Source organism: Zootoca vivipara, chromosome 2 (assembly GCF_965207765.1).
Source record: "Zootoca vivipara chromosome 2, rZooViv2.hap1.1, whole genome shotgun sequence".
Classification (NCBI taxonomy): domain Eukaryota; kingdom Metazoa; phylum Chordata; class Lepidosauria; order Squamata; family Lacertidae; genus Zootoca; species Zootoca vivipara.
In genome coordinates this window covers 108259230-108285708 of record NC_142584.1, presented here as the reverse complement: position 1 = coordinate 108285708, position 26479 = coordinate 108259230, and the positions used below count along the sequence as shown (strand labels likewise).

Sequence of the window (26479 nt, the reverse complement as noted above, 5' to 3'; positions counted from 1 at the left end):
AAACACACTTCATATGATACTTGCAGGGTTTAAGCTTCAAGCCCTGCACAACCTTGGGCATCTTGGACACTGCTTGCCAGCCTAAGTGTCCAAAAATGCGATGGTATTCGTGAATACAACCTGCATGAAGAGGCCTATTAGTTGTGTTAGCAACATAAGCAACATTTTCATCAGGTTCACCCTCAGACACTTTTACATCATCAAAAGTCATCAAAAACAGTTCATCAACCTTTTCAGCACGTACGTATTCTTCATTGTTCTTAGTGATAATGGCAATGCCATTCCTGAAAGAGATGTGAAAACCCTTTCTGTCCAGCTGTGGAACTGAAAGTAAATTATCCTTTGCTTTTGGCACATAAAGCACATCAGCAATCTCTAGGTTTAGAGATTCTAACACAATTGTCCCAGTTCCTTGAATGTCCAAAGATGATCCACCTGCCTGTAAAATCTTCCCCTTATAGGCTTGAAATGAAACAAAAAGATGTCGGTCTCGGCAGATGTGATGAGTCGCACCAGAATCAACAACAAATAAGTTATTAGCCTTTGAAGTTGCTGTTATCTTAGCCAGCATAGCTTTACGCTGTCCACTTGGCTGCTTTCCACCGCTGCCACCCCCCTTTCCTTGCTTGCCTTTGAAATTTGCAGCAGCTATTGGTCTTTGCTTATCTTGCTTCTTTCTGCAGTTTCGCTTTACGTGACCCTGACCTCCGCAACCATAGCATTTGATCGTGAAGGCTCTAGCGTTATCAGCTTGAGATTGGCACGTAGCAGCTGGCTCCTGTGATTTGCAACTGGCGCCCTCTGCTCTCCTCCGATCCCACTCATTTTGCAATACAGCAATTACTCTAGCTGCTGTTAAATCTCTTGTGGGGAGGGCTGCTAACTGGCTAGCAATGGCATCAAAGCTGTGGTCTAAAGAGTCCAGAATCAACACTGCAAACACAGCTTCTGGCAAAACAAATTCACGATTCACCAGTTCCTCCCTCAGCCGCTGCATTTCAAGAATGTGGGCACGTAAATCACCTCCCGGCTGGAGTTTCATGTTGTGCAGAGTCCGAAAAAACAATAGAACTGACCCTGCCTGTTTGCGTTCATGAGCTTCACGTAGTCCCTCCCACATTTGTCTCGCAGACGCTCTGTTAGCAAGGGTAATTAATTCTGTAGCTGAGACACATCCAATAATCAAACCGCGAGCTTGTGAGTCACATTGAGCCCAAGCATTCGTCACTGGCACGGGGGGGGGGTTCTCATCAATCACATGCCAGAGCTTTGCAAGTCTTAACTTGCCTTCTACATATATTTTCCATGTATGATAATTAGTCCCATCCAGAAGAATTATCTGGTTAGAGCTTCCAAGCATATTCTCCATTTTTCCAGCCACCCGTTACAGGCAATCACTTTGGAAAAATGCCTCCGCTCCAGCTCTATCTCACAGTCAATTAATCACTGGGACAGGTTTACGACTGTTTCAAAGCTTTCTCCGGCAGCAGCCAGCAGCTTGCTGAATAAACATTTTGCTGCCTTCGCTCTCCACACATACCTCTCAAATGCTCCGATGTTTTCAGCACTGATCAAAGCCGCATTCGGAACACACTGCCTGCTCCTGGATCCATAACTGACTGGTCCAGAGACCACCAACCATCTCCTCTGGGCTTGACGACCCTTGTACTTCTGGGCCCGGAACCCTTTTGATGGGATTTCACCATTGGGAGGTCCAGCCGGCAGCTCCCTCTTCGTCTCAGTCCCGGTGATTCCCATGGAACACAAACACGACTCAGGGTCTCAGCAACCTGAGCACGCAATCAGCAGAGATGCCCACGCAGTTTCAGCGGTTGCAGCGGAGATGATAAGGCAGCAGCAGAGAGGCATTTTAAAGTGGTTTATTTACAGCTATATTACAGCATGAAGAGAGAGCGAACGATGCTTTCTCTCTTCCATCAGATCAAACAGTTCAGAACAGAACTCAGAACAGAACTGAAAGTAAGAGTCCATAAAAGGATATACCTAGACATGTGACATATATCAGCAGCAACATGCCTAAGTCTTAAGGTGGAACTGAATCTCCTGACACAATATATCTATATATCAAAACAACAGATGAGGGTTTCAAGGTTACCTTGGGCATATAAGTAGGTGCTTTCAATATTCTGTGTCTTCATGGTTCCATTATTGCAATTATAACAGTGGGAGTTATGCTAATCTAACTCTGCTTCCAAAGCAACACCACCAATCTCAGTTCCACTTTGTGCAACTCTCCATTCCCACATACAAACATTTCCAACTCCCTCCACCAAACACCAAAACCATCTCACTCTCAGTCAATCCTCATTCAGAAGCAACACTCCAGACGCACACACTCCCCTCCCTATCTAACACTACATTAAGTATTATATTATGCTTACTTTTCTGAAATGTTACCCTCATTACTTTAAAAACAAGTGTAGACAATGTTACATACAAACAACAGCTCACATACGATGCATGCATTTAAGATTGATTTCCTGTTATTGATGTGAAAGAAATTGTCAACTCGTAGAGAAACAGATTCTACACTCTAAAAAGTGTTCCATAATAACCAAAGCAGAATCTACAATCCTTCTATTTAAACCATTTCTCTTCTTTAATTGATGGCTTGTAGAGTTTCCACTCTTACAGCTCTTACCCCTCAGAGTCTTTTGATGGTTTGTAAGACTTCCACTTCAACTGAACCTCTGTCCGCTTCCTTGGAATTATATGGTTTCTCCCCCGTGTGAGTACGTTGATGAAATCGAAGTGTTCCACTCTGACTGAAGCTCTTTCCACACTCTGTGCATTTATATGGTTTCTCCCCCGTGTGAGTCCGTTGATGAATTCTAAGGTGTCCACTCTGACTGAAGCTCTTTCCACACTCGTTGCATTGAAATGGTTTCTCCCCCGTGTGAGTCTGGTGGTGTAAATTCAGGTGTCCACTCCTCCTGAAGCTCTTTCCACATTCCATGCACTTAAATGGTTTCTCCCCCGTGTGACTCCGTTGATGAATTCTAAGGTGTCCACTCCCACTGAAGCTCTTTCCACACTCGATGCATTGAAATGGTTTCTCTCCCGTGTGAGTCCGTTGATGTTTTCTAAGGTTTCCACTCCCACTGAAGCTCTTTCCACATTCCATGCACTTAAATGGTTTCTCCCCTGTGTGAGTCTGATGATGTAAATTCAGGCTTCCACTCTCACTGAAGCACTTTCCACATTCCATGCATTTAAATGGTTTCTCCCCTGTGTGAGTCCGTTGATGAATTTTAAGGTGTCCACTCTGACTGAAGCTCTTTCCACAGTCCATGCATTGAAATGGTTTCTCCCCCGTGTGACTCCGTTGATGAATTCTAAGTGTTCCACTATCAGTGAAGCTCTTTCCACATTCCATGCATTTAAATGGTTTCTCCCCCATGTGAGTCCGGTGATGTTTTCTAAGGTCTCCACTCTGACTGAAGCTCTTTCCACATTCCATGCACTTAAATGGTTTCTCCCCCGTGTGAGTCCGTTGATGAATTCTAAGGTGTGCACTCTGACTGAAGCTCTTTTCACACTCCATACATTGAAATGGTTTCTCCCCCGTGTGAGTCTGTTGATGAATTTTAAGTTTTCCACTGTCAGTGAAGCTCTTTCCACACTCCATGTATTTAAACGATTTCTTTGTTATTCCCATTGGACAAGGCCCACCATAATTTTGACTGCCTTCTCCATTGTCCTTTTTCGACGGGGGTGGGGGAGAGAGAAATTGTTTTCTAGGAAAAGAACAAAGGGATATTACACACATCAATTAGCACCTATTTTTATTTTAACATCTCGTACATCTCCTGTCCCCCATATGTTCCAAATTTTTAGGAAAGGCACATGAAATAATGTTAAATAATTGTAATGCATCATCAGCCTTTCCTAACCCTTAATCAACGTTAATGAAGCAGCATTATATTAGAATACGGTTGAACTGTGGGGTTTACTTTCTATAAAAAGTGTTTTCTCACAGGAAAGGGAGCTGCCAAGGGGAAGGCAGGTGGCAAAAAGCCCTGACAATTTTTTGCTGCACGTTGGACTTTGCAGTCGGAGGTTCATTTTTCTATGGCCACGCTTCGCAAGACGAAGCGGCAGCCATAGAAAACCTCGTCGTCTTGCGAGGCAACCTCTGATCGCAAAATCCATTCGTCTAGCAAAAAATTGGTCTTACAGGGCATTCGTTAAGCGAGGCACCACTGTATATTTGTAGATAACAAACCACCTGAAGTCTGTGACTCTATGGTTAGCTCCTATAAAATGGGACGTGAGCGGTGCCTCTACCACTTGGTTTGCAATGCGGCTTTTGTGCTCTAATATTCTAGTCTTTACCGTTCTTATTGTGCTCCCTATGTACCATAGGCTGCATTTGCATTGGATGGCATATACCACGCCCCGAGAATTACAGTTCGTAAATGTATCTAGTTGAATTACTTTATTGGTGTTCGGGATGGTAAATTCTTTTTGTTTGATGGTTAGGCTACATATGGCACAACGCCCGCATTTAAAATGACCTTTGATCTTACTTGCCTGAGGTTGGCTCTCGCTGGTCATATCCACATGTACTAAAATGTCTTTCAGATTCTTGGTTCTGCGGAAACCAATGTGTGGAGGCATACTTGGACAACCTGGGATTTCTTGTAAAATGTGCCAGTGTTTTCCAATAATCCTGGCTATTGAGTTGGATAATGGGGTAAAATCTAAGGATCAAGTTAGGAGACGATATTTAGGTTTAGATCGTTCTGCAAAGAGTGTACCAGTATATCTAGGGCCTAGGCCTATTGTGCGTCCTTGCCTGTGCTGTTCTTATTATTTGTTGAGGATAGCCTCTGTTCGCAAATTCACACGCCATTTGGTCAGTGGCGTAGCGTGGGGGGGCCAGGGGGCAGCCGCACCGGGCGCAACATCTGGGGTGGGCGCGCGCTCGCAGCTCTCTGCCCTTGCCTGGCTCACGCAGCCTCTTTAACCCTATCGGGGCTTCCCACTTGCCGGCTCCGAAATGGTGGACTTGCCGAGGCTGGAAGAGTTGGGTGGCAGAGGCACGGACAGCCCAGCCCTGATGGGGTTAAAGAGACACGCTTGCTGGGAAAGAGAGAGGTGGGCGCGGCTGCGAGAAAGGGCAGCTTTTGAGGAGCCGCTGAAATGGTGTTGCTGCTGCTGCTGCTCCCGCCTCTCCTGCTCGGGAGGCAGAGGTGGGGACGAGCGGGAGAGGTGTGTAAGGGGTGGGGGCTCGTCTCATTCCTAGGGGGGAAAGAGGGGTAGGAGGGTGGTCGAGTGCTCTTGGTTCGCTTTATTTATGAGTTCTGTGTAGCAGAGGGGAGCTGGCACTGGAATTTTGTGAATCGGTTAAAATCTCAATTTTATATTAATTGTTAAAGTAAAGCCTCCTTGCTGGCTGCTTTTCGTTGATCAGTCCATTGTAACACCAGCGGGTTTGGAATGCACACCTATCTCTCCATCGCCTTTGTGAAAACGGGTTTCCTCAGTCTTAGAGTCCCATCTGTTACTCATTCATAAAATGCATAAGGTCCTTTTTCCTGCCCCCTTTTGATGACAGGACGGAGGAAATAACAATTAAATGTTGGGGTGTTTTGACCTTTTGTTTGAATGATAAAAAAGTGGTTTCCTTTAACAAGATCTACCATTTGAAGTGTATTCCACAGGATGCAAGGCTGTTTTCCAATCCAAACCTGATAGTGACTTTTCTCTTTTATTTTCTCTTTCCACCCCTTTCCCCATGCTTCTCTCTCTCTCTTTCCCCAATCCCCACACTCCTCCTCCCCCCAAATTCCTTTTAGGATTTTCAGTTTTCGGCTCGCTCCCCCCCCCCTTCACGGTGTTTCCCTCTCAAACTGGTCCTCCTTTTCTTCTATCCCCCCCATCCTCATTGCATCCTTCTTTTCTCTGCCCCCCTTTGCCACACACACACACACAGAGAGAGAGAGAGACAGACAGACAGACTTTGTTTGTCCCCCCTGCCCCCTTTCCTCGCATGTCAGAACTGGAGCTTGAATAAGTTCTTCTTTCTGCTCTGCTACAATATAAACCTACCCTTCACATTCTTGAGCACTGTTCTTTCATTCACCCTCCTTTTTTGCTTGCTTCTGTTCTATAGCTGCAATATCAGCTCTCTCCCCCTTCAATACATACTTCAATACAATAAATCTCTTGCTGGTTGGTGCTGATTCAAAGTCTCTTGGAGGGCACCAGGTTGACAAAGGCTGCTTTACACAGCTGTGACAGTATTAATGCAACAGGATTTTAAAAATAAAAGGGGGGAGGTTCACAACTCAGTGGTAGAACACATGCTTTGTACACAGAAAGTCCCAGGTTCAGTCAATGACACAGAATCATAGATGGCACGACTATAGAATCATAGAGTTGGAAGGGACCCTGAAGACATCTAGTCCAACCCCCTGCAATGCAGGAATTCAGAGACCACTCAGATAACTTTTTTTAAAATGTGGATCTTGAATTGAAGTTGTGCCCTGCAAAGTAACACTTACAATACATCTTGCATTGCTAGTCTTTCCAGCCTGAATTTGTAATAGCAAATATCTGCCTCTCATCTCATCTTGCCATGCAGCTGATGAAATGGTTCATGAAAGCCACAGTCTTGTGGTACTTTAACGACTACCAGTGCATGTATAGATTTGCTTCTCTAAATTTTTTTGTTTATGATCACTCATCACTCAATAAAGTGTTTGAAAATAAACTTGTATTTAGATGCATTTTACTTTAATTACATCAGTATTTTCATAACAAACAATACATGTGCTTAGGGGGTAAGGGTTTCTTTAACTAATCTAGTGGAAGAGACTCGAGTGCTAAAATCCACGGGTTAGGGGGCGCAAATTACTTGCCTTGCCCCGGGTGCTGACAACCCACGCTACGCCACTGCATTTGGTTGCAGTTTATGTTTTAATCCTTCAGAGTGGTAGAATTTATTTTAATTCTCAAAAATTGTCTGTATGGTAAATTACATTTAAGATGAAAAGGATGAAATGATTTGTAGTGCAGATAAGACAGCCTATCTGTAGGCTTTCTATAGGTTCTAGTTGCCAGTTGGTTAGTGTTATCCCAGTATACAACTGTATCCAGAAAGATAATGTGTTGACTATGATAATGGGTGGTAAATTGAATATTGGGGTGCATCTCCTGACACCATGCAAAAAAACTATTAATCTTATTGACATTCTTAAAGACCAAAAATAAATCATCAACGAACCTTTTATAAAATACACTGAAACAGAAGTCACCAGACCCCTATATATAGTGGGAGGGTGGGAGGGGTATTACTCAGAAGGGTGGTGGGAATGGGTGATGGGCTGATAGGTGTCTTACGTAAACCTGTTGACGACCACAGATTGGTCTAGATACAAATCATAATCCCAGGGAAATTTCTCAAGAACCCTTAAGATCCAGTTTCACCAACACTGAGCCCTAGAGCAGCCTTTCTCGACCTTGGGTCCCCAAATGTTGTGGGACTACAATTCCCATCATTCCTAGCCATCAGGCCAGGGGTCAGTGTTTATGGAAGTTGCAGTCCAAGAACATCTGAGGATCCAAGGTTGAGAAATGCTGCCCTAGAGGAACCTTCTATGATGAGGTGAGGCATCTCTGACCCTCCAGATGTGGTTGGACACAAAGTACCACCTGCCAAAGCAAGGATGGCCCATGGCCAGGGATGATGGGAGTCTTATCCGTATATTCCGGTGTATAAGACGACTGGGCGTATAAGACGACCCCCGACTTTTGAGAAGATTTTCCTGGGTTAAAAAGTAGTCTTATACACAGGAATATACAGTAGTTGGACACACTTTCCCATTCTTCCCCCTCTTCTGAAAATGCTGAATATCTGTATTTTGATTCCTCCTTCCTCCATGATCTCCAACATCTTCCTGGTGGTGCAGTCCAACCAACTGCACACATTCCCAAATCATTCTGAACCTCTGACTTCCCAAGGCTGCTATATTGTGTCTAGGACACTGGCAATGGGACAGCACCTTCCACTGGATGAGAGGATAGAGGGTTAAATCAGGGCAGGCCAAATGGCACTCAGCTCAGTCCCCTCCTTGCCCCTCTCTGCATCTGCTGCCTGAGGGGGCTGCCTCAGTCTCCCTCACAGTGGAGCAGGCCCTGAGAACACCCTTCTCTTGCCCCCCCCCCAAAATACAGAAAACATAACAAAGACGACAAGGTCACCGTGGAACATAACAACAACAACAACAACAACAACAACAACAACAGGTTGTAACTCACTTTGGGCTGCCCTGGGCAGGAGAAAGCAGCTAACAGATTCAATAAATAAATAAAAAATAACAATTGCAATAATAATTACACAGGCTGGGGGGGAGGAACCCCACCCATTTCCATAACAATCTTCCCAATCCCTTAAATCCCAAAGATTTAAGAGATCTGAAATAGTGGCAATAATGGAAACCTGGTGGAATGGAGAGAAGGAGTTGGGCACAGTTATCTCTGGGTAGGGACTCTTTTGATCTTTCTCCACAGAAACACAGGCATATGGGAGAGACTAGTTGATGAGACAGAAGCCTCAAAGGGTGGAAATATTACAGTGGGCTTCCTCCCTTTTCCCTTTCCCCCAATGGTTGGACTCGTTATAACAGCCCCCAGCGCTCCCTTCCAGCTGCTGATCTGGGACTTATGGCAGGGCAAGGACTGAGCTTCAAGGGAGGAGAGGGTGGGTGGATCAGGCCTCCTGTTCAGGGATCTCTCCCTGGTTGCCTTGAAGTCATGGCAGATTCCTGGGCAGGAGGGAGAAGTCAAGGCAGGCAGCCCCCAAGTCTCTCTCACTTTCTCCAAGATGTCTTCGATTCCTCTCCCAGGGATGCTTCCCTTCCTCCCCAGCCCCCTAAGTTCGTCTGCCCTCCTTCCCTGGGGGTCCCCTTTGCCCAGAGGCCCCATGGCCGGCTCACCCTTCTTGCCGAATTGCTCCCAAGTGCTCCCACCACTCCATCCGGAGGAGCCTCGACAGAAGGGGAGGGAGGGAGGAGAGGAGGGAGATGGGGGGGGGTCTCTATTCAGGCCTCTCTCGCCTCCTTTAACCCTTCCATGGACTCCCTCTTTGATTCTCCACACAAAGGAGCGTGGAGTCAAAAGCGCCCCAGGGATTCTTGCCAGGGAAAACCCTGAACTCGCAGAGAGAGGCGCGGAACTGGGGCCTCGGTTCAAGTCTCAGTCCTTCAACAGAAGGAAGGGGGAGGGGGGCACTCCCCTACTTTCCTTTCATCCCCCCCACCTCGACCCAAATCCTGTCCTCCCTTCCCAGCTTCCCTGTTTGTAGATTAAGGGGGAGAAAAGCACATCCTTCTCTCACCCGCCCCCCCAATATATAGATATATTTTGCACCTTTTTCCCCTCCTCCTCTGCAGACCTGCTCCTCTTTCGGGAATGTGGATGGCGCCCCTCCCCCTCCAACCTTTATTCCCCCCTCCCCCTTCCCAACCTTCCTGCCTCTCTAGGAAGCCGAGCTCACTGACCCATGAGGAGGAATGAATGACCCCTCCCTCCCAGAACGCACAAATTCTCATTCAAAACAAGCTCCGTTATGCTGTTTGTTTTTTTTTTGCTGAGAAGGTCCTAGGTTCGATCCCCGGAGCCGGCAGGGAAAGAGACGCCCCCCCCCCCAACCTCCGGGGCACGAAGGTGGCACAGTTTACATTCCCTCTTTTAATCCCTTGCCGGGAGAGGGGGGAGTCCGTTCATTTTCACACCCCTTACACAACGTGGGGGAGGCAGGGCCGTGGCGTGGGGTGTCCCCGTTACAACAGCCCTGCAAAGTAGACCGGATTTGTGGGGCTTAGAACAGTAATTTACGACAACCCTAAAAGGTAGCCCAGTGTCGTCATTACGGGTGCCTTTTAAAAATAGGGGCTGGTGTTTGAACTTGGGCTTTGCTCATGAGGGGGGAGGGGCACTGCTCAGTGGCAGATGTACCCCTCATTCGGCTCCCGCTATGAAGGTGAGACCCCCTCCTGACTCGCACCAAGATCCTGCAATGCAGGTCAGGTAGCGGCGCCAGTTCTAACAGCCCAGCCCAGGCGAACACAGGCAGGTCTGGCTCCCCTCGCGACGGATCCCTCGGCAGGAATCCGTGGGGCGCTCCGGGCTTCCGGCGAGTGCGCCTTTCGCATCTTTCGGTGGGGGAGGGAAAGAGAGGGAGTCCATGCAGGGCCGTCTTAAGCTCATCCAGCGCCTTGGTGCAAAGATCCCTCCTGTGCCCCCTCCCTTTCCCAAAATTTAGAGCTCGGGGCCCAACTTGCGGAAGGTGGTGACAGGAGGCATGGTGGCGCCAGACAAGGCCATCCCCACGAAGGGCGCCGGCTTATAAAGCTGCCGCCGGCTCCCCGGAGACCCTGCCCATGGCTGCGCCTGCCTCGATCCTCGGAGCAAATAAGCACCAAAGCTGCCCTCCGGGGCTCTTCGCTGCCCGGCCACCGACAAGCACTTGCCACAAGGGCGGCCCCTCGCCTTGCCAAAGTTAGCTCCAGTGCCTTGCCGCCGTCACGGGCAAAAAAACCGGGGTTGGAACAGTAATTTACGACAACCCTAAAGGGTAGTCCCAGGGCCGTCTTAAGCATATCCGGCGCCGTGGTGCGAAGATCCCTCCGGCGCCCCTCCCCCCTTTCCCAAAGTTGTTGACCTTTTTAGAGAGCTGACACCACACTTACATATTATCTCTGCTTGGGGAAAGAAAACAGGAAACATAAACAAACTATTTTTGTTGCCCATTTATTGTGTGCCGAGGTCCCCAAACCACCCCTCAAAGTAAAACACACTCCACACATACAAGCCTGCGATTTACACATGGTTTATAAGCCATAAGGAACACCATTTCAGATAAAATCACAGAGGACTTTGCTACCAAACTCTGCCATTTTGTCCTTACCCACAACCACTTCAAATTTGGTGAGGACCTGTTCCTCCAGATCAGCGGCATAGCCATGGGCACCCACATGGTCCCACAGTATGCCAACATCTTCATGGCAGATTTAGAACGTTTCCTAAACTCCCACCCACTCAAACCTCTCTTGTACCTGCGATACATTGACAATATTTTTATTATCTGGACACATGGTCAACAGACCCTGGAAACCTTCCACCAGACATTCAATGACTTTCACCCCACAATCAACCTAACAAATGAACCAATCTATGCAAGAAATACGTTTTTGGGACACTACTGTAAAAATACAGGATGGGTGTATAGACACCAACCACCTTATACCGAAAACCAACTGACCGACAAACATATCTACATGCTTCTAGCTACCATCCCAAACATACCAAACAATCCATTGTATATAGCCAGGCCCTACGTTACAACCGCATCTGTTCCAACTCTACAGACAGAGACTGTCACCCAAGAGATCTACAGCAAACCTTTTTAGAACTAAAATATCCACCTGATGAAGTTAAACAACAGATCAACAGAGCCAGACTGATACCCAGCGAGAACTTGGTACCCAAAAAAGAAAATAACAGAACACTAGTAATCACATACAGCTCCCAAGTTAAAACAGTAAAAACCTCTCCTAGACAATGACAGCTCTCTTTTTCAAGCTCTGGGAGGAAGACCTTTCATTGCCTACAGACAGCCACCCAATCTTAAACAACTCCTCACCCACAATAACACAACCACCAGGAGGGCATGCCAGGATCTGGGAAAAAGTAGGAGGCAGTGGAATGGGGGGGGGGGGCAGAAAGCAACCCACCCTTCGTTGTGGCAGGGAACTCGCTTGCCACACCAGAAAAAGCAGCCTGCCACCGCCGGGTAGGCGCTTAATCACAGTAATTACAAAGGCAATAAACTGTTTACTGAGAAAGCAACAAATTGCTGAACCTTTGAATGCCACTCGGGCCCCGGGAAGGACACACAACTGCTGCTTCCCAAGGGAGGCGCCAAGACATAGGTAAACTGTGGAATTCCTTCCTACTGGAGGCAGAAGCGGCCACCAACTCGGACAGCTTTAGAAGAGCAGTGGGCAGATTTGTGGAGGGTAAGGCTTCTCAGTGGCTACTGGTAACCTTGGGTCTGCTCTGCCTCCACAGTCGGAAGGGGCAATGCTTCCGAAGACCAGTTGCGGAAAACTGCAGGAAGGGAGAGGGCTCTTGTGTTTGGATCCTGTTTGTGGGCATCTCACTAACATCTGGTTGGCCTCTGTGAGAGAAGGACGCTGGCCTGGTCCAGCAAGCTCTTCTTAAGTTCAAACCAAGCCCATTTCTTTGCATAGCACAACAGCCAAGGCTCTCCGTCCCCCCAAAAGACCTGCAACATTGCTGTAGGCTGCTGCCTTGCTGGGTCAGAAACGTAGGAGGCCCACCTGAGCGAGGGATGGTGAGCACCCAGGGCCACCCTTGCAGGTGTCGCTGGGCTCCAGCTCCCATCAGCCCCTGCAGCCAGCACCCTCCAGGATCGGGGGCAATGCTGGGAGTCAGAGCCCAGTCGCAACCCCCTGCCAAGCAGGAAACACCATCAAAGCATTCTTGACATATGCCTGTCAAGCCTCCGCTTAAATACCTCCAAAGAAGGAGACTCCACCACACTTCTTGGCAGCAAATTCCACTGCCGAACAGCTCTTACTGTCAGGAAGTTCTTCCTAATGTTTAGGTGGAATCTTCTTTCTTGTAGTTTGAATCCATTGCTCCGTGTCCGATTCTCTGGAGCAGCAGAAAACAACCTTTCACACTCCTCTATATGACATCCTTTTATATATTTGAACATGGCTATCATATCACCCCTTAACCTTCTCTTCTCCAGGCTAAACATACCCATCTCCCTAAGCCGTTCCTCATAAGGCATTGTTTCCAAGAAGAATTAACAAGAATAATGTAAGACCTCAAGCAGCTAAAATAGCAACCGGCTGAAAGCAGAGCAAAACTTGCACCAGCTCTCTAAACATCTGGACAGGATAAAATGTTTTGGGTGACCAGCGAAGAGAGTACAGGGAAGGTGACCACCTGCTGTCAAGAGGCAGGGAGTTCCAAAATATAGGCATCAGGGTGGGTCATAAAAAACTTTTTTTGGAAAATGTTTCCTCCCTTGATCTTATATCAGGCGTATGGTATAAACATAGACTAATTTCAAATTTGGGACAAATCGGTTAATATTTAGACCCTGCTCCTACAGATTGAAATTTTGCCTCACTACGAGTGATGAAAACATAGGAATTTGACTCATTTACTCTCAGTATGTTAAATTGTGAACTAATAAACATAAATTTTAGATTTTATGTAGAGCAATAATAGTTGCATACTATTATTTTATGCAATATTTATTTATTTAAGATGAAACATGTTGATAATTTACATGAAAAAACCAATGTTTTTGAACAAATTATATGGAACAATTAAGCAAACGGTGTACTAAACAAGTAAACATAAACAATAAACAATAAAACACCACTCATATTATGTGTTGCATCAAAACATCACATTATACTTAATTACTTAAGTATAAATTGTACTAAATGCTTACATTTTGTGTAATTAATAAAATTTAACAGAGGAGCATATTTCAATTGTTTCATTGCCTGATGGAAATTACATTGGTGGTCATGTTACACCGGTTGATAGCAAGGTGAAATCTATTGCAAATTCTCTTAACTCATTTCTCAGAGAAAAAGACCTAGTATGAGTCAACTTGCAGCAGTTGCTTGTGATGGGACAAACACAAACATAGGTGCCCTGGGAGGAATTAAGCATCTTATTGAAATAGACATTGGCCGGCCATTGCAATGGAATATTTGCCTCCTTCCTGCCAATGAACTGCCTCTACAACATCTCTTCATTGAACTAGATGGACCCACATCTGGGGCTAACACCTTTTCATGGCATATTGGGAAATTACTGCCCAGTGTCACCGATTTGCCAGTTGTTGAATATAAATGCTTTGCACAATCAGTTTCAATCCCAGAAATGCCATAAGTAGTTTGGAAAAATCTATCTACTGACAAAAAGTATTTGTGGCAAGTTACATCTGCACTCATCTCTGTAGAATTCAGCAGTGACTTACAGCTGCTCAGAATTGGCCCATGCAGCCATAGCAGGTGGCTCACTAGTGCCTGTCGTATCTGCCGGCTGTATGGAACAAATGATAAAATGGTCGGAAACTGACACATATGAGCCACCAACCATCAGGAACATGACAAACAATGAACTGTTAAATATTGTGACCACTTCATTAACAATTCCAAAATTCAAGTGCCATTTGCAAATGGTTGAACGTGCAGTGAAGGAGGTTACTAGAGCATCTAGGATAGTTATTGGAGAGAAAACACGTGATGCTACCATCAAAACAACAATGAACAATCGCTCTAAATTCCCAAAACAAGAGACAAATAAGGACTTTGCACCAAAATAGACGTTTAGTGTAAGGCATAAAAGCATATTTTTAGCATGATATAATATGGTGTAAATGTACAATGTATAATATTGCATAAGGCAAAATTTTATTAATTACACAAAATGTAAGCATTTAGTACAATTTATACTTAAGTATTAAGTATAATGTGATGTTTTGATGCAACACATAATATGAGTGGTGTTTTATTGTTTATTGTTTATGTTTACTTGTTTAGTACACCGTTTGCTTAATTGTTCCATATAATTTGTTCAAAAACATTGGTTTTTCATGTAAATTATCAACATGTTTTATCTTAAATAAATAATATTGCAGAAAATAATAGTATGCAACTATTATTGCTCTAGATAAAACCTAAAATTTAAGTTTATTAGTTCACAATTTAACATACTGAGAATAAATGAGTCAAATCCCTATGTTTTCATCACTCGTAGTGAGGCAAAATTTCAATCTGTAGGAGCAGGGTCTAAATATTAACCGATTTGTCCCAAATTTGAAATTAGACTATGTTTATACCATACGCCTGATATAAGATCAAGGGAGGAAACATTTTCCAAAAAAAGTTTTTTATGACCCACCCTAATAGGCATTGCCATCTGTTGATGGACTGCAGCTGCTACGCTGGCTGATGGGATGTGTAGTCAGCAACAACTGGAAGGCCACCAGTTTTCCCAGCCTACCCCAAAATGGCAGGTTGGGAGGTTTTAGTTTTTGCTCAGGGATTCAACACACAAAACAGCAGAACAGAATCACTAAATGCACTATTAAGAGAAAACTTATCTGATTCCAGCTTAGCTTTGGAGTCGCCTGCATTTCTGGTCCTCTGGGTGCCTTCCTTCACCCTCTCCTCTTCCTTGGGCAAATAATCTGAGGAATTAATTTTGATTCATTAAGAGTTCTCAGGGGAAGAGGGGAGGGTGGGGTCATTAGGCGGTTGGGTTAATTTTATCTGCAGGATCACAGTGCACAGAACATCAGAGACCGCCGGACTGCTGTCTGGCAGGCGGGCACATGGGCACAGCGCGCCTGTGGACTCTGCCGGGTACACACGTACTGTGGCTGTCTGGCGGGCGCCGGGCTGCTGGCTGGCTGGCGCAGGTGCACAGCACGCCTATGCACTGTGCCGGGCGCACACGCAGAGGGGCGCCACAAGGCTGCAGCTGGCGAGCGGGCGCCGGGCTGATGGCTGGCAGGTGCAGGGGCACAGCGCGCCTATGCACTGTGCCAGGCGCATGCGCACAGGGGCGCCACAAGGCTGCAGCTGGCGGGCGGGCGCCAGGGCTGCTGGCTGGCTGGCGCAGGCGCACAGCGCGCCTGTGCGCTCTACCAGGCGCAGGCGCACAGCGCGCCTATGCACTCTACTAGGCACAGCGCGCCTGTACACTGTGCTAGGCGCCGTGAGGCTGCGGCTGGCGGGTGGGCGCCGTGCAACTGCCGCGAGCGTAGCGGCCCGGGGCCCCTGGCACCCCGGTGCATTGCGCCACCGAGCCTTGCCCTAGAGCCGGCCCTGGGTAGTCCAGTGTCATCATTACGGGTGCCTTTTAAAAATAGGGGCTGATGTTTGAACTTGGGCTTTGCTCATAAGGGGGGAGGGGCGCAGCTCAGTGGCAGATGTACCCCTCATTGTACCCCTCATTCGGCTTCCCGCTGTGAGGGTGAGACCCCCTCCTGACTCGCACCAGGATCCTGCAATGCAGGTCAGGTAGCGGCGCCAGTTCTGCTTCCATTTCCCAGGCGAACACAGGCAGGTCTGGCCCCCCTCACGTCAGATCCCCCGGCAGGAATCCGTGGGGCGCTCCGGGCTTCCGGCGAGTGCGCCTTTCGCATCTTTCGGTGGGGGAGAGGGAGTCCATGGAAGGTTTAAAGGACTTGAGAAAGGCCTGGATAGAGATGCCCCCTCTCCCCCCTCCCTGCTCGTCTTGGGAGGCCCCACTCAAGGGCGGATGGAGGAGAATGTTCATGGGGGGGGGGGTGAGGGAGGAATGGAAGCAACATGGGGGAAGGGAAGCCCAGCAGGACATTGACACCGAATGAGAGAGAGACGTGGCCTTTTTGGGAGCCCTCTCCATTATGGGCGCTGGCAGGAATGTGAGGAGGGCTGCCGTGGCTTCTCCCTCCTGGCGAGGAATCTGCTACTCCTCCAAGTTCTTCAACAGAGGGATCCCTGAAAAGGGGGGTCCACTTCCCCCACCCCCTACATGGCTCAGGTCAGCTGTTGCCTGACATTCAGGGTTTATATACTGTACAGGTAGAAGGTAAAGGACCCCTGGACAGTTAAGTCCAGCCGAGTTCGACTATGACATGTGGTGCTCATCTCACTTTCAGAGCCAGAGAGCTTTCCAGCTCATGTGGACAACTTCTCATGAGCTGGTACCAATTCCAGAAGAACTACACAAAATCTACAAGGAGACTCACAGGAGTGTGGAACAAGCTTCAGTGAGAGTTCACGCTTTACTGTATTTCAACAGACTAGTGAGAGACTGGTGGTGGTGCTTTGGAAGCAGAGTTGGTAAGATTATTACCTCACTCTACAACAACAATCTACAACACAACCCACCTTCAATAACTTCTTACCATGCCACCTTACCCCACTACCCCACCCGACACCCGCCCCACACATAACTTGTACCTCATAAAACCTGACCGCCTCCATCTTCCCCTCCATCTACAACACCGCCCACCCTCAAAAATTTATTAAAATTCCACCTTCCCCATTACCCCTCAAATCCACCACACACACGTAACTCACACCTCGGGACACCTGACCACCTCAATATTACAATGCGTCTATAACAACACCCACCCTCAATTACTTCCTAACATTCCACCTTACCCCACTACGCCCGCCACAGAACTCCCACCTCATAAACCCAGATCGCCTCCATGTTACCCTCAATCTAAAACAACACCCACCCTCTAGAACTTCCTACCATTCCACCTTCCCCAATCCACCCCCACACCCCAACACACACAGAAATCCCACCTCGACACCCCACACCACCTCCATATTACCCTCGCTCTACAACACCACCCACCAAACCCCCACCCCCTCCATATTACCCTCAATCGGTGGGGAGCCCAAATAGGGGTCAGGGATAAGTAAAGCCTTCCCTGGTTGGGGTGGGGTGGGGGTCAAAATAGGGGGCATGGATAGGTAAGTCCTTCCCTGATTGAGGTGGGGGTGGTGGAAATAGGGGGCAGGGATAGGTAAGTCCTTGCATGGGTGGGGTGGGGGGGACCGCAATAGGGGACAGGGATACGTAACCCCTTCCCTGCCTGGGTTGTGGGGGACCAAATAGGGGACAGGGATAGGTAAGGCCGTCCCCAGATATAGTGGGGGGACCTAATACGAGACATGGATAGGTCAACCCTTCCCTGCCTGGGGTGGGGGTGGGACCAGAATAGGAGACAGGGCTATCTAATGGGTCAATACAAAGTGGGGGGGGGGAGACACAGGGATACCCCTATCTAAACATAACACACACAAAAAACAGGGGGACTCTGACGGTCAGGGGAGTCTGAAGGGGGACTCTGACCCTCCATTTAACAAACTGAGGCACAGCAACGCGTGCAAGGTCCAGCTAGTAATAATAATAATAAAAGGTGTTATCGAGTCTTTTGATATCATATTATTAGAAGAAAGGTGGGTTCATTAGGAAATCTGTTTGGAGGGATAAAAATCATATTCCCTTTTAGCCCACAAATAGAACATCATGGGCCCGTTAGAAAGTGGGATTAACCTTTATTTGTGCAAGGGAGACTAAATTTAAAGTGAGTCCCCTCCAGACATGGGATGACATTGCCCAGGCATTTCTTACTGGGTTTTTAAGATTTAGTCCTAATCATACTTAATGTATTTATTCCTCCTTGCCCTATTGGGCTACTCGAACCAACTCACTTTATTTCTTGAGGAATTAGAACTGGAATTCCACACCATTGGCTTGTTAACGGCAGGTGATTTTAATGCAAGCGTGGGCAAGGGCAATCTTGAATTTCTGAGGGAGCTAGGATTTGACACTGTGTACCCCTTGCCTAAACGTTTCTCTGACCCATTATATTCTAAAGACTCCTATATAAATGACTCTGGAGTCGGTCTTGCCAAACTGTACATGAGTTTTGGCAGACTGATCTGGAATGGCTCATTGCCAGGCAACCCAGCCAGGGGAGTTCACATACATTTCTGGAAGAGGAAATAAGTTAAATCCGAGGCTCCTCTGCACTAAGAAACCAAGTTGAAACCTTCGGGGGGCGGGGGACTGGATTGAGAGCGACCACCTTACTGTGAAGGTAGCAAACTTGTACTAAATTTGGAGAAGTTAGAAATTATGGTCTTATATGGAGAGTGCTATGGCCCATGGGCTCACGAAGAGTCGGACACGACTAAACAACAACATGGAGAGCATATAAGTGGGTGATAAGTGGAGACACCATTCAGCTAGATAAGTAGTTTAAATGCCTAGGCATTTATTTTGATTATAAGGCTGACTGGGCGACCCACAGAGACCCATCCTTAATGCTGCCCAAAGCAGTTTGTCAAGGATCACACATTGCAGGATCCCCTTACGAAACAGCAGCCATTCATGGTGAAAACAGGACAAGCAGGCTCTGCAAAGACCTGATCTCAGAGCTTGCAACTTCCAATTTTGCACAGCTAATTAGCACCCTGTTGAGGTTTTATCCCTTGCCATTATAGATATAGAAATAGATATATCCGCTTATTTCACATGGGAGCTGCTTGGAGGACAGCTGGTTCAAAGGCAAGTTTGAAATGCAATGATCTTTTTAATTTATAACAGGAAGGATTTTTTCCTGCAGGACCTCATCCTCTCCATGGGCTGGCAATCTCCAATCAGCAAGCTATCAGTTATTTCTGACAGTTACCTGGTTTCCCAACCAATCAGAAGCAGGGTATCAGAAGCAGTTGCAAAACAGCACCCCCTAGCAATGGCCACTTGGGTACTACAGCTGTCGATGCTTGCTACATTGTATCTAAGGTTGCTATTTTATAACCAGTTGAGTTTTAAAGGTAAAGGTGTTGGCATACACACTGAAGACCTGGCCTCCAAGCCCCCCGGTTAGCATCTGCCAGGTGTCTTCTCCCTCCGGTGTAGCCAACTGGAATCGGTCCAATTTCTCTGTGAACTTGGACACGTTATCTGCAGAGTCCACTCCAGCGTTTAGCGTGGTTGGCAGCAGCAGCAACAAGAGGAGACACGGAAACGTTCTCTTGCATATTTACAAGCATTTATTCAGCAAGACCAAACGTGTCTTTCTTCATCAGCATAAGCATAGCAAGTGCGTACTGCATAGCAAATACAATAAGCGCAAAACGGAAGTGTACAATCATGTGACACACAGCAACACTTTACATGCCTGTTCCTCTTGAGGTGGAACGGAATCCTAACAAAAGGGACCCCTGACCATTAGGTCCAGTCGTGACAGACTCTGGGGTTGCGGTGCTCATTTCACGTTATTGGCTAAGGGAGCCGGTGTACAGTTTCCAGGTCATGTGGCCAGCATGATTAAGCCGATTCTGGCGAATCAGAGCAGCACATGGAAACGCTGTTTACCTTCCCGCAGTAGCAGTACCTATTTATCTACTTGCACTTTGAGGTGCTTTCGAACTGCTAGGTTGTCAGGAGCTGGGACTGAGCAACGGGAGCTCACCCCGTCGCAGGGATTCGAACTGCTGACCTTCTGATCAGCAAGCCCTAGGCTCTGTGGTTTAACTCACAGCGCCTTTTAGTCTCCTTTTATTCAGTAGAAAGGTATGGAAATTCATATAAAATCACTACTGTGGTGGATTTTCATAATTCCAACATTTCTTTGCTTTGAGAGACATTGGATTGACTCAGGATCTAATCAAAGAACAGCTATCACCTTCATAATGACTGTGAAACTTCTCTTTGTCCTGTGGAATGTAACAGGGAGGGGGCAAGAAGAGGCCAGGAGCAGCTGGCCAGGTACTCAAATTTCTACCTCTGGACCCCTACTTTTTGTGATGTATCAATGACATATTAGTGACATATTAGTGGTGTATCTTTAGGGGTGTACCTTGGTGGTGGGATGCTAATAAAAAGGGAAGACCCCATTTGTTCAGGGTCTCCATCTTGCTTCAACTTGTTGCAGGTGGGGCCCTGTCGCGACAGTACTTTCTTTAATAAAGGCCAAGCCTACTGGCTGCTGTTTTGCTCTGATATGCTTGGTTGGGGTCTTGTTTTGTCCAAGGGAGCCCTCAGATTTTCTGTTAACAGTAGACAAGGGTTGCTGTTGGGAGACGCCTCCCAATGTTTGCATTGAAAGATCCTCTTTGAGTACTGAATGAACTGTTGGTTCCAGTTTTAGAGGAAATGATGAATGATATTCTGTTGGGGGGAAAGATCCCAAATACATGGAAAGAGGCATACATAACATTGATCCCAAAGCCGGATACGGATGGCTTAGAAGTTAAAAATTACAGACCAATCTCATTATTGAATAATGATTACAAACTCTTTGCAGATATAATGTCCAAGAGATTGAAAGAAGTTTTAAATCAAATAATACATAAGGATCAGGCTGGTTTTCTTCCTGGTAGACAGCTAAAGGATAATGTAAGACACATAATAGATGTAATAGAATATCTGGAGACCAAGATAGATAAACCAGCTGTCTTGATGTTTGTAGATGCTGAGAAAGCTTTTGACAATATATCTTGGCAATTCATGAAGAGGAATTTGGAATCAATGGTTGGGAAGAATACATTCGTGAATGGGATCGAGGCGATTTATTCAGAGCAAAAGGCAAGATTGATAATTAATAACACCCTAACAGAATATTTTGAAATCACAAAAGGAACTAGACAGGGCTGCCCTTTATCGCCGTTATTGTTCATCATGGTCCTGGAAATATTATTGATCAGATTAAGAGACCTATCTACAATTAGAGGTATTAAGGTAGGTGCAAAGCAATTTAAAGTGAAAGCCTTCGCAGATGATTTAGTTTTAACATTGGAAAATCCAAAGGAAAGTGTTGCAGAAGCTATAGAAGTAATGGAGAAATTTGGCCAATTGGCAGGATTCAAATTAAATAGACAAAAAACCAAGGTTATGGCAATGAATATGACGAAAGAAGAAAAACAGGAATTACAGTTAAAACATGGACTCGACGTGGCTAAAAAGGTAAAATATTTGGGAATATGGATGACAGCAAAGAATATCAATCTTTACAGTGATAATTACGAACAAGTATGGAAGGAAATAAAGAAAGACCTGGAAAGATGGACTAATATGAAAATGTCATTCTTAGGAAGAATTGCAACAATAAAGATGAATGTATTACCTAAGATGTTATTCCTATTTCAAACTATACCTGTGGTTAAAGGTACGAGACAATTCCAAGAGTGGCAAAAGATTTTATCAAGATTTGTCTGGCAGGGGAGAAAACCTAGAATAAAACATAAGATTTTGGTAGATAAGAAAGAAAGAGGTGGATTCGCCCTGCCAGACTTGAGACTTTATTATGAAGCGTCCTGTATCTGTTGGATAAAAGAATGGATAACTCTAGAGAATACGGACTTGTTAGATTTGGAAGGTTTTAACAATAGATTTGGATGGCATGCATATTTATGTTATGACAAAAAGAAATCACATACCGGGTTTACGAATCATGTGATAAGAAGATCTCTGTACGAGGTGTGGGAAAGAAATAAAAGGCTGTTAGAGACTAAAACACCCTGGTGGGTCTCACCAGCAGAGGTATTAACAGTTAAGAAAGTAAATATGGAGAAGAGGCGGGCCACGTATGAGGAAATCTTGACGAAAACTGAAAAAGGATGGAGTTTAAAACCTTTTGAGGACATTAAAGGAGTGTTAACAGGATGGATAGAATACCATCAAATAAATGATGTGCTTAAAGAAGATAGAAAAATAGGTTTTGAGGATAAAAGATCCAAATTTCAAATAGAAGTGCTAGAAGGCAAAACAAAGCTTTTGGCAAAGATGTATGATCTGTTGTTGGAGTGGTATACAAAAGATGAGTTGACAAAAGAAGTGATGATTAAATGGGCAAAAGATTTGGGGCATAATATTGAATATGATGCGTGGTTGAAATTATGGAATCAAACTTTAAGATTTACAGCATGTACTGCCTTGAAAGAAAATGTATATAAGATGATGTACAGATGGTATTTAACTCCAGTTAAATTAGCTAAAATGTATAGAATGAGTGATAAAAGTTGCTGGAAATGTAAAGAGAAAGATGGTGAATTTTATCATATGTGGTGGACATGCGAAAAAGTTAAAAGATTTTGGGAAAGTTTATATAACGAATTGAAAAAGATGTTTAGATATACCTTTCCAAAAAAACCAGAAGCATTTTTGTTAGGAATAATAGGAGGAGAGATTAGAAAAGAAGATCAAACACTGTTTATGTATGCAACAACCGCGGCTAGGACTTTGTTAGCCCAAAAATGGAAATTACAGGAATTACCTACAATTGTGGAGTGGCAGATGAAAATGATGGACTATGCTGAACTTGCTAGATTGACATGCAAGATTCGTGACCAGGGGGAGACAAGGTTTCAAAAGGACTGGAGTAAATATGTGGACTATATGGAGAAAAACTGTAGATCATTAAAAACTCTCGCAGGATTAAAATAAACCTTACGAATTGACCAATATGTTAAAAAAGGAACTGCAAAAAAGGGAATTAACAAGAAACCCGCATGAAGGGAGGGGGGGAAGTCATAGCTCGGCGGAGCAAGGTAAAAGATGTGAATATAAGATTTTGTATAAAAGATTGGTTTTGTTAAGTTGTCGAATTTGGAAAATTGGAATAAAATGTATTTAAAAAAAAAAAAGAAAGATCCTCTTTGAAGCGCAGTTGTGGAGCCAGCCATTGGGGGGGGGGCGAAGACATTTGCTGCCTGAGAGGAACCAGAGAGGAGTGCTCCCCCCCCCCAAAGCAGCCTTACTGGGACACTGAGCAGTTACCTGGGGACAACTATCTTCTCCCCACCGCCATTCAGATCAGAAGCAAACCAGAAGCCCTTCAATAATACGCATTGTGGTCTGCTGGCAGGAGGATTTCCTAGGAGCATCTCCACTTGCAAAGCTGGAGGGAGGCTTTCCACCCTCAGGGCCCAGAGGTGGCTCCTGCCTTGGGGCAGCTGGTGGATTTGGAAGAAGTTGACCCTTAGCACTCTTGGTTTCGGACCTGCCTGCTTCCACATTATTGTTTCTCCCTTGTGTCATTTTGGGGGTAGCATTCTACACACACTTGTGTCACTGTGCCCCCCCCCACTGCTTTGAGATGCTCTGGTACGGCCCCTTCTTGCCTGTGCCCCCTTCCCTCCTCATGCAAGACGTGCAGCTAGGAACAGAGCCTTTCCTTGTTATGCCACTAAATATCCCTTTTATTTCTCCTGCCACAAAACGTACCTATGCACAATATATCTATACAGTATATCAAAACAACAGATGAGGGTTTCAAGGTTACCTTGGGCATATAAGTAGGTGCTTTCAATCTTTCTGTGTCTTCATGGTTCCATTATTGCAATTATAACAGTGGGAGTTATGCTAATCTAACTCTGCTTCCAAAGCAACACCACCAATCTCAGTTCCACTTTGTGCAACTCTCCATTCCCACATACAAACATTTCCAACTCCCTCCACCAAACACCAAAACCATCTCACTCTCAGTCAATCCTCATTCAGAAGCAACACTCCAGACGCACACACTCCCCTCCCTATCTAACACTACATTAAGTATTATATTATGCTTACTTTTCTGAAATGTTACCCTCATTACTTTAAAAACAAGTGTAGACAATGTTACATACAAACAACAGCTCACATACGATGCATGCATTTAAGATTGATTTCCTGTTATTGATGTGAAAGAAATTGTCAACTCGTAGAGAAACAGATTCTACACTCTAAAAAGTGTTCCATAATAACCAAAGCAGAATCTACAATCCTTCTATTTAAACCATTTCTCTTCTTTAATTGATGGCTTGTAGAGTTTCCACTCTTACAGCTCTTACCCCTCAGAGTCTTTTGATGGTTTGTAAGACTTCCACTTCAACTGAACCTCTGTCCGCTTCCTTGGAATTATATGGTTTCTCCCCCGTGTGAGTACGTTGATGAAATCGAAGTGTTCCACTCTGACTGAAGCTCTTTCCACACTCTGTGCATTTATATGGTTTCTCCCCCGTGTGAGTCCGTTGATGAATTCTAAGGTGTCCACTCTGACTGAAGCTCTTTCCACACTCGTTGCATTGAAATGGTTTCTCCCCCGTGTGAGTCTGGTGGTGTAAATTCAGGTGTCCACTCCTCCTGAAGCTCTTTCCACATTCCATGCACTTAAATGGTTTCTCCCCCGTGTGACTCCGTTGATGAATTCTAAGGTGTCCACTCTCACTGAAGCTCTTTCCACACTCGATGCATTGAAATGGTTTCTCTCCCGTGTGAGTCCGTTGATGGCTTCTAAGGTGTCCACTACCACTGAAGCTCTTTCCACATTCCATGCACTTAAATGGTTTCTCCCCCATGTGAGTCCGTTGATGGCTTCTAAGGTGTCCACTACCACTGAAGCTCTTTCCACACTCCATACATTTAAATGGTTTCTTCCCCGTGTGAGTCTGATGATGTAAATTCAGGCTTCCACTCCCACTGAAGCACTTTCCACATTCCATGCATTTAAATGGTTTCTCTCCCGTGTGAGTCCGTTGATGTTTTCTAAGGTTTCCACTCCCACTGAAGCTCTTTCCACATTCCATGCACTTAAATGGTTTCTCCCCTGTGTGAGTCCGTTGATGAATTTTAAGGTGTCCACTCTGACTGAAGCTCTTTCCACAGTCCATGCATTGAAATGGTTTCTCCCCTGTGTGACTCTGTTGATGAATTCTAAGTGTTCCACTATCAGTGAAGCTCTTTCCACATTCCATGCATTTAAATGGTTTCTTCCCCATGTGAGTCTGATGATGTAAATTCAGGCTTCCACTCCCACTGAAGCACTTTCCACATTCCATGCATTTAAATGGTTTCTCTCCCGTGTGAGTCCGTTGATGTTTTCTAAGGTTTCCACTCCCACTGAAGCTCTTTCCACAGTCCATGCACTTAAATGGTTTCTCCCCCATGTGAGTCCGGTGATGTTTTCTAAGGTCTCCACTCTGACTGAAGCTCTTTCCACATTCCATGCACTTAAATGGTTTCTCCCCTGTGTGAGTCCGTTGATGAATTTTAAGGTGTCCACTCTGACTGAAGCTCTTTCCACAGTCCATGCATTGAAATGGTTTCTCCTCCGTGTGACTCCGTTGATGAATTCTAAGTGTTCCACTATCAGAGAAGCTCTTTCCACATTCCATGCATTTAAATGGTTTCTCCCCCGTGTGAGTCCGTTGATGATTTCTAAGGTGTGCACTCTGACTGAAGCTCTTTCCACATTCCATGCACTTAAATGGTTTCTCCCCCGTGTGAGTCCGTTGATGAATTCTAAGGTGTGCACTCTGACTGAAGCTCTTTTCACACTCCATACATTGAAATGGTTTCTCCCCCGTGTGAGTCTGTTGATGAATTTTAAGTTTTCCACTGTCAGTGAAGCTCTTTCCACACTCCATGCTTTCAAATTGTTTATCCTCTCTCTTTTCACACTCCATGTATTTAAACGATTTCTTTGTTATTCCCATTGGACAAGGCCCACCATAATTTTGACTGCCTTCTCCATTGTCCTTTTTCGACGGGGGTGGGGGAGAGAGAAATTGTTTTCTAGAAAGAGAACAAAGGGATATTACACACATCAATTAGCACCTACTTTTATTTTAACATCTCATACATCTCCTGTCCCCCATGTGTTCCAAATTTTTAGGAAAGGCACATGAAATAATGTTAAATAATTGTAATGCATCATCAGCCTTTCCTAACCCTTAATCAACGTTAATGAAGCAGCATTATATTAGAATACGGTTGAACTGTGGGGTTTACTTTCTATAAAAAGTGTTTTCTCACAGGAAAGGGAGCTGCCAAGGGGAAGGCAGGCGTCAAAAAGCCCTGACAATTTTTTGCTGCACGTTGGACTTTGCAGTCGGAG

The 26479-nt window shown here is 45.6% G+C and overlaps 2 protein-coding genes across 3 annotated transcripts in view; both read right to left on the bottom strand.

Moving 5' to 3' along the window:
• Positions 1-1864: 1864 nt before the first annotated feature.
• On the bottom strand, positions 1865-9285 carry LOC132591639 (uncharacterized). Of its 2 annotated transcripts, none has more exons than XM_088663445.1 (2): positions 8287-9285; positions 1865-3758 (listed from the first exon to the last, which is right to left on the bottom strand). In XM_088663445.1, the coding sequence occupies exon 2, from the start codon at positions 3677-3679 to the stop codon at positions 2666-2668; it is 1014 nt and encodes a 337-aa protein (XP_088519571.1). In that variant the 5' UTR covers positions 3680-3758; positions 8287-9285; the 3' UTR covers positions 1865-2665. The 2 variants fall into 2 exon arrangements, with proteins under 2 accessions (XP_088519571.1, XP_088519570.1); XM_088663444.1 differs by having other exon boundaries at positions 8964-9136.
• A 10347-nt stretch (positions 9286-19632) lies between these two features.
• The window catches only part of LOC132591685 (uncharacterized), a 64928-nt gene continuing 58081 nt past the window's right edge, over positions 19633-26479 (bottom strand). The window contains exon 6 of the mRNA XM_088663452.1: positions 19633-25848. Within this exon, the coding sequence (XP_088519578.1) occupies positions 24438-25848 (1411 nt within the window). The 3' untranslated portion in view covers positions 19633-24437. The remainder of the gene's footprint in view (positions 25849-26479) is intronic.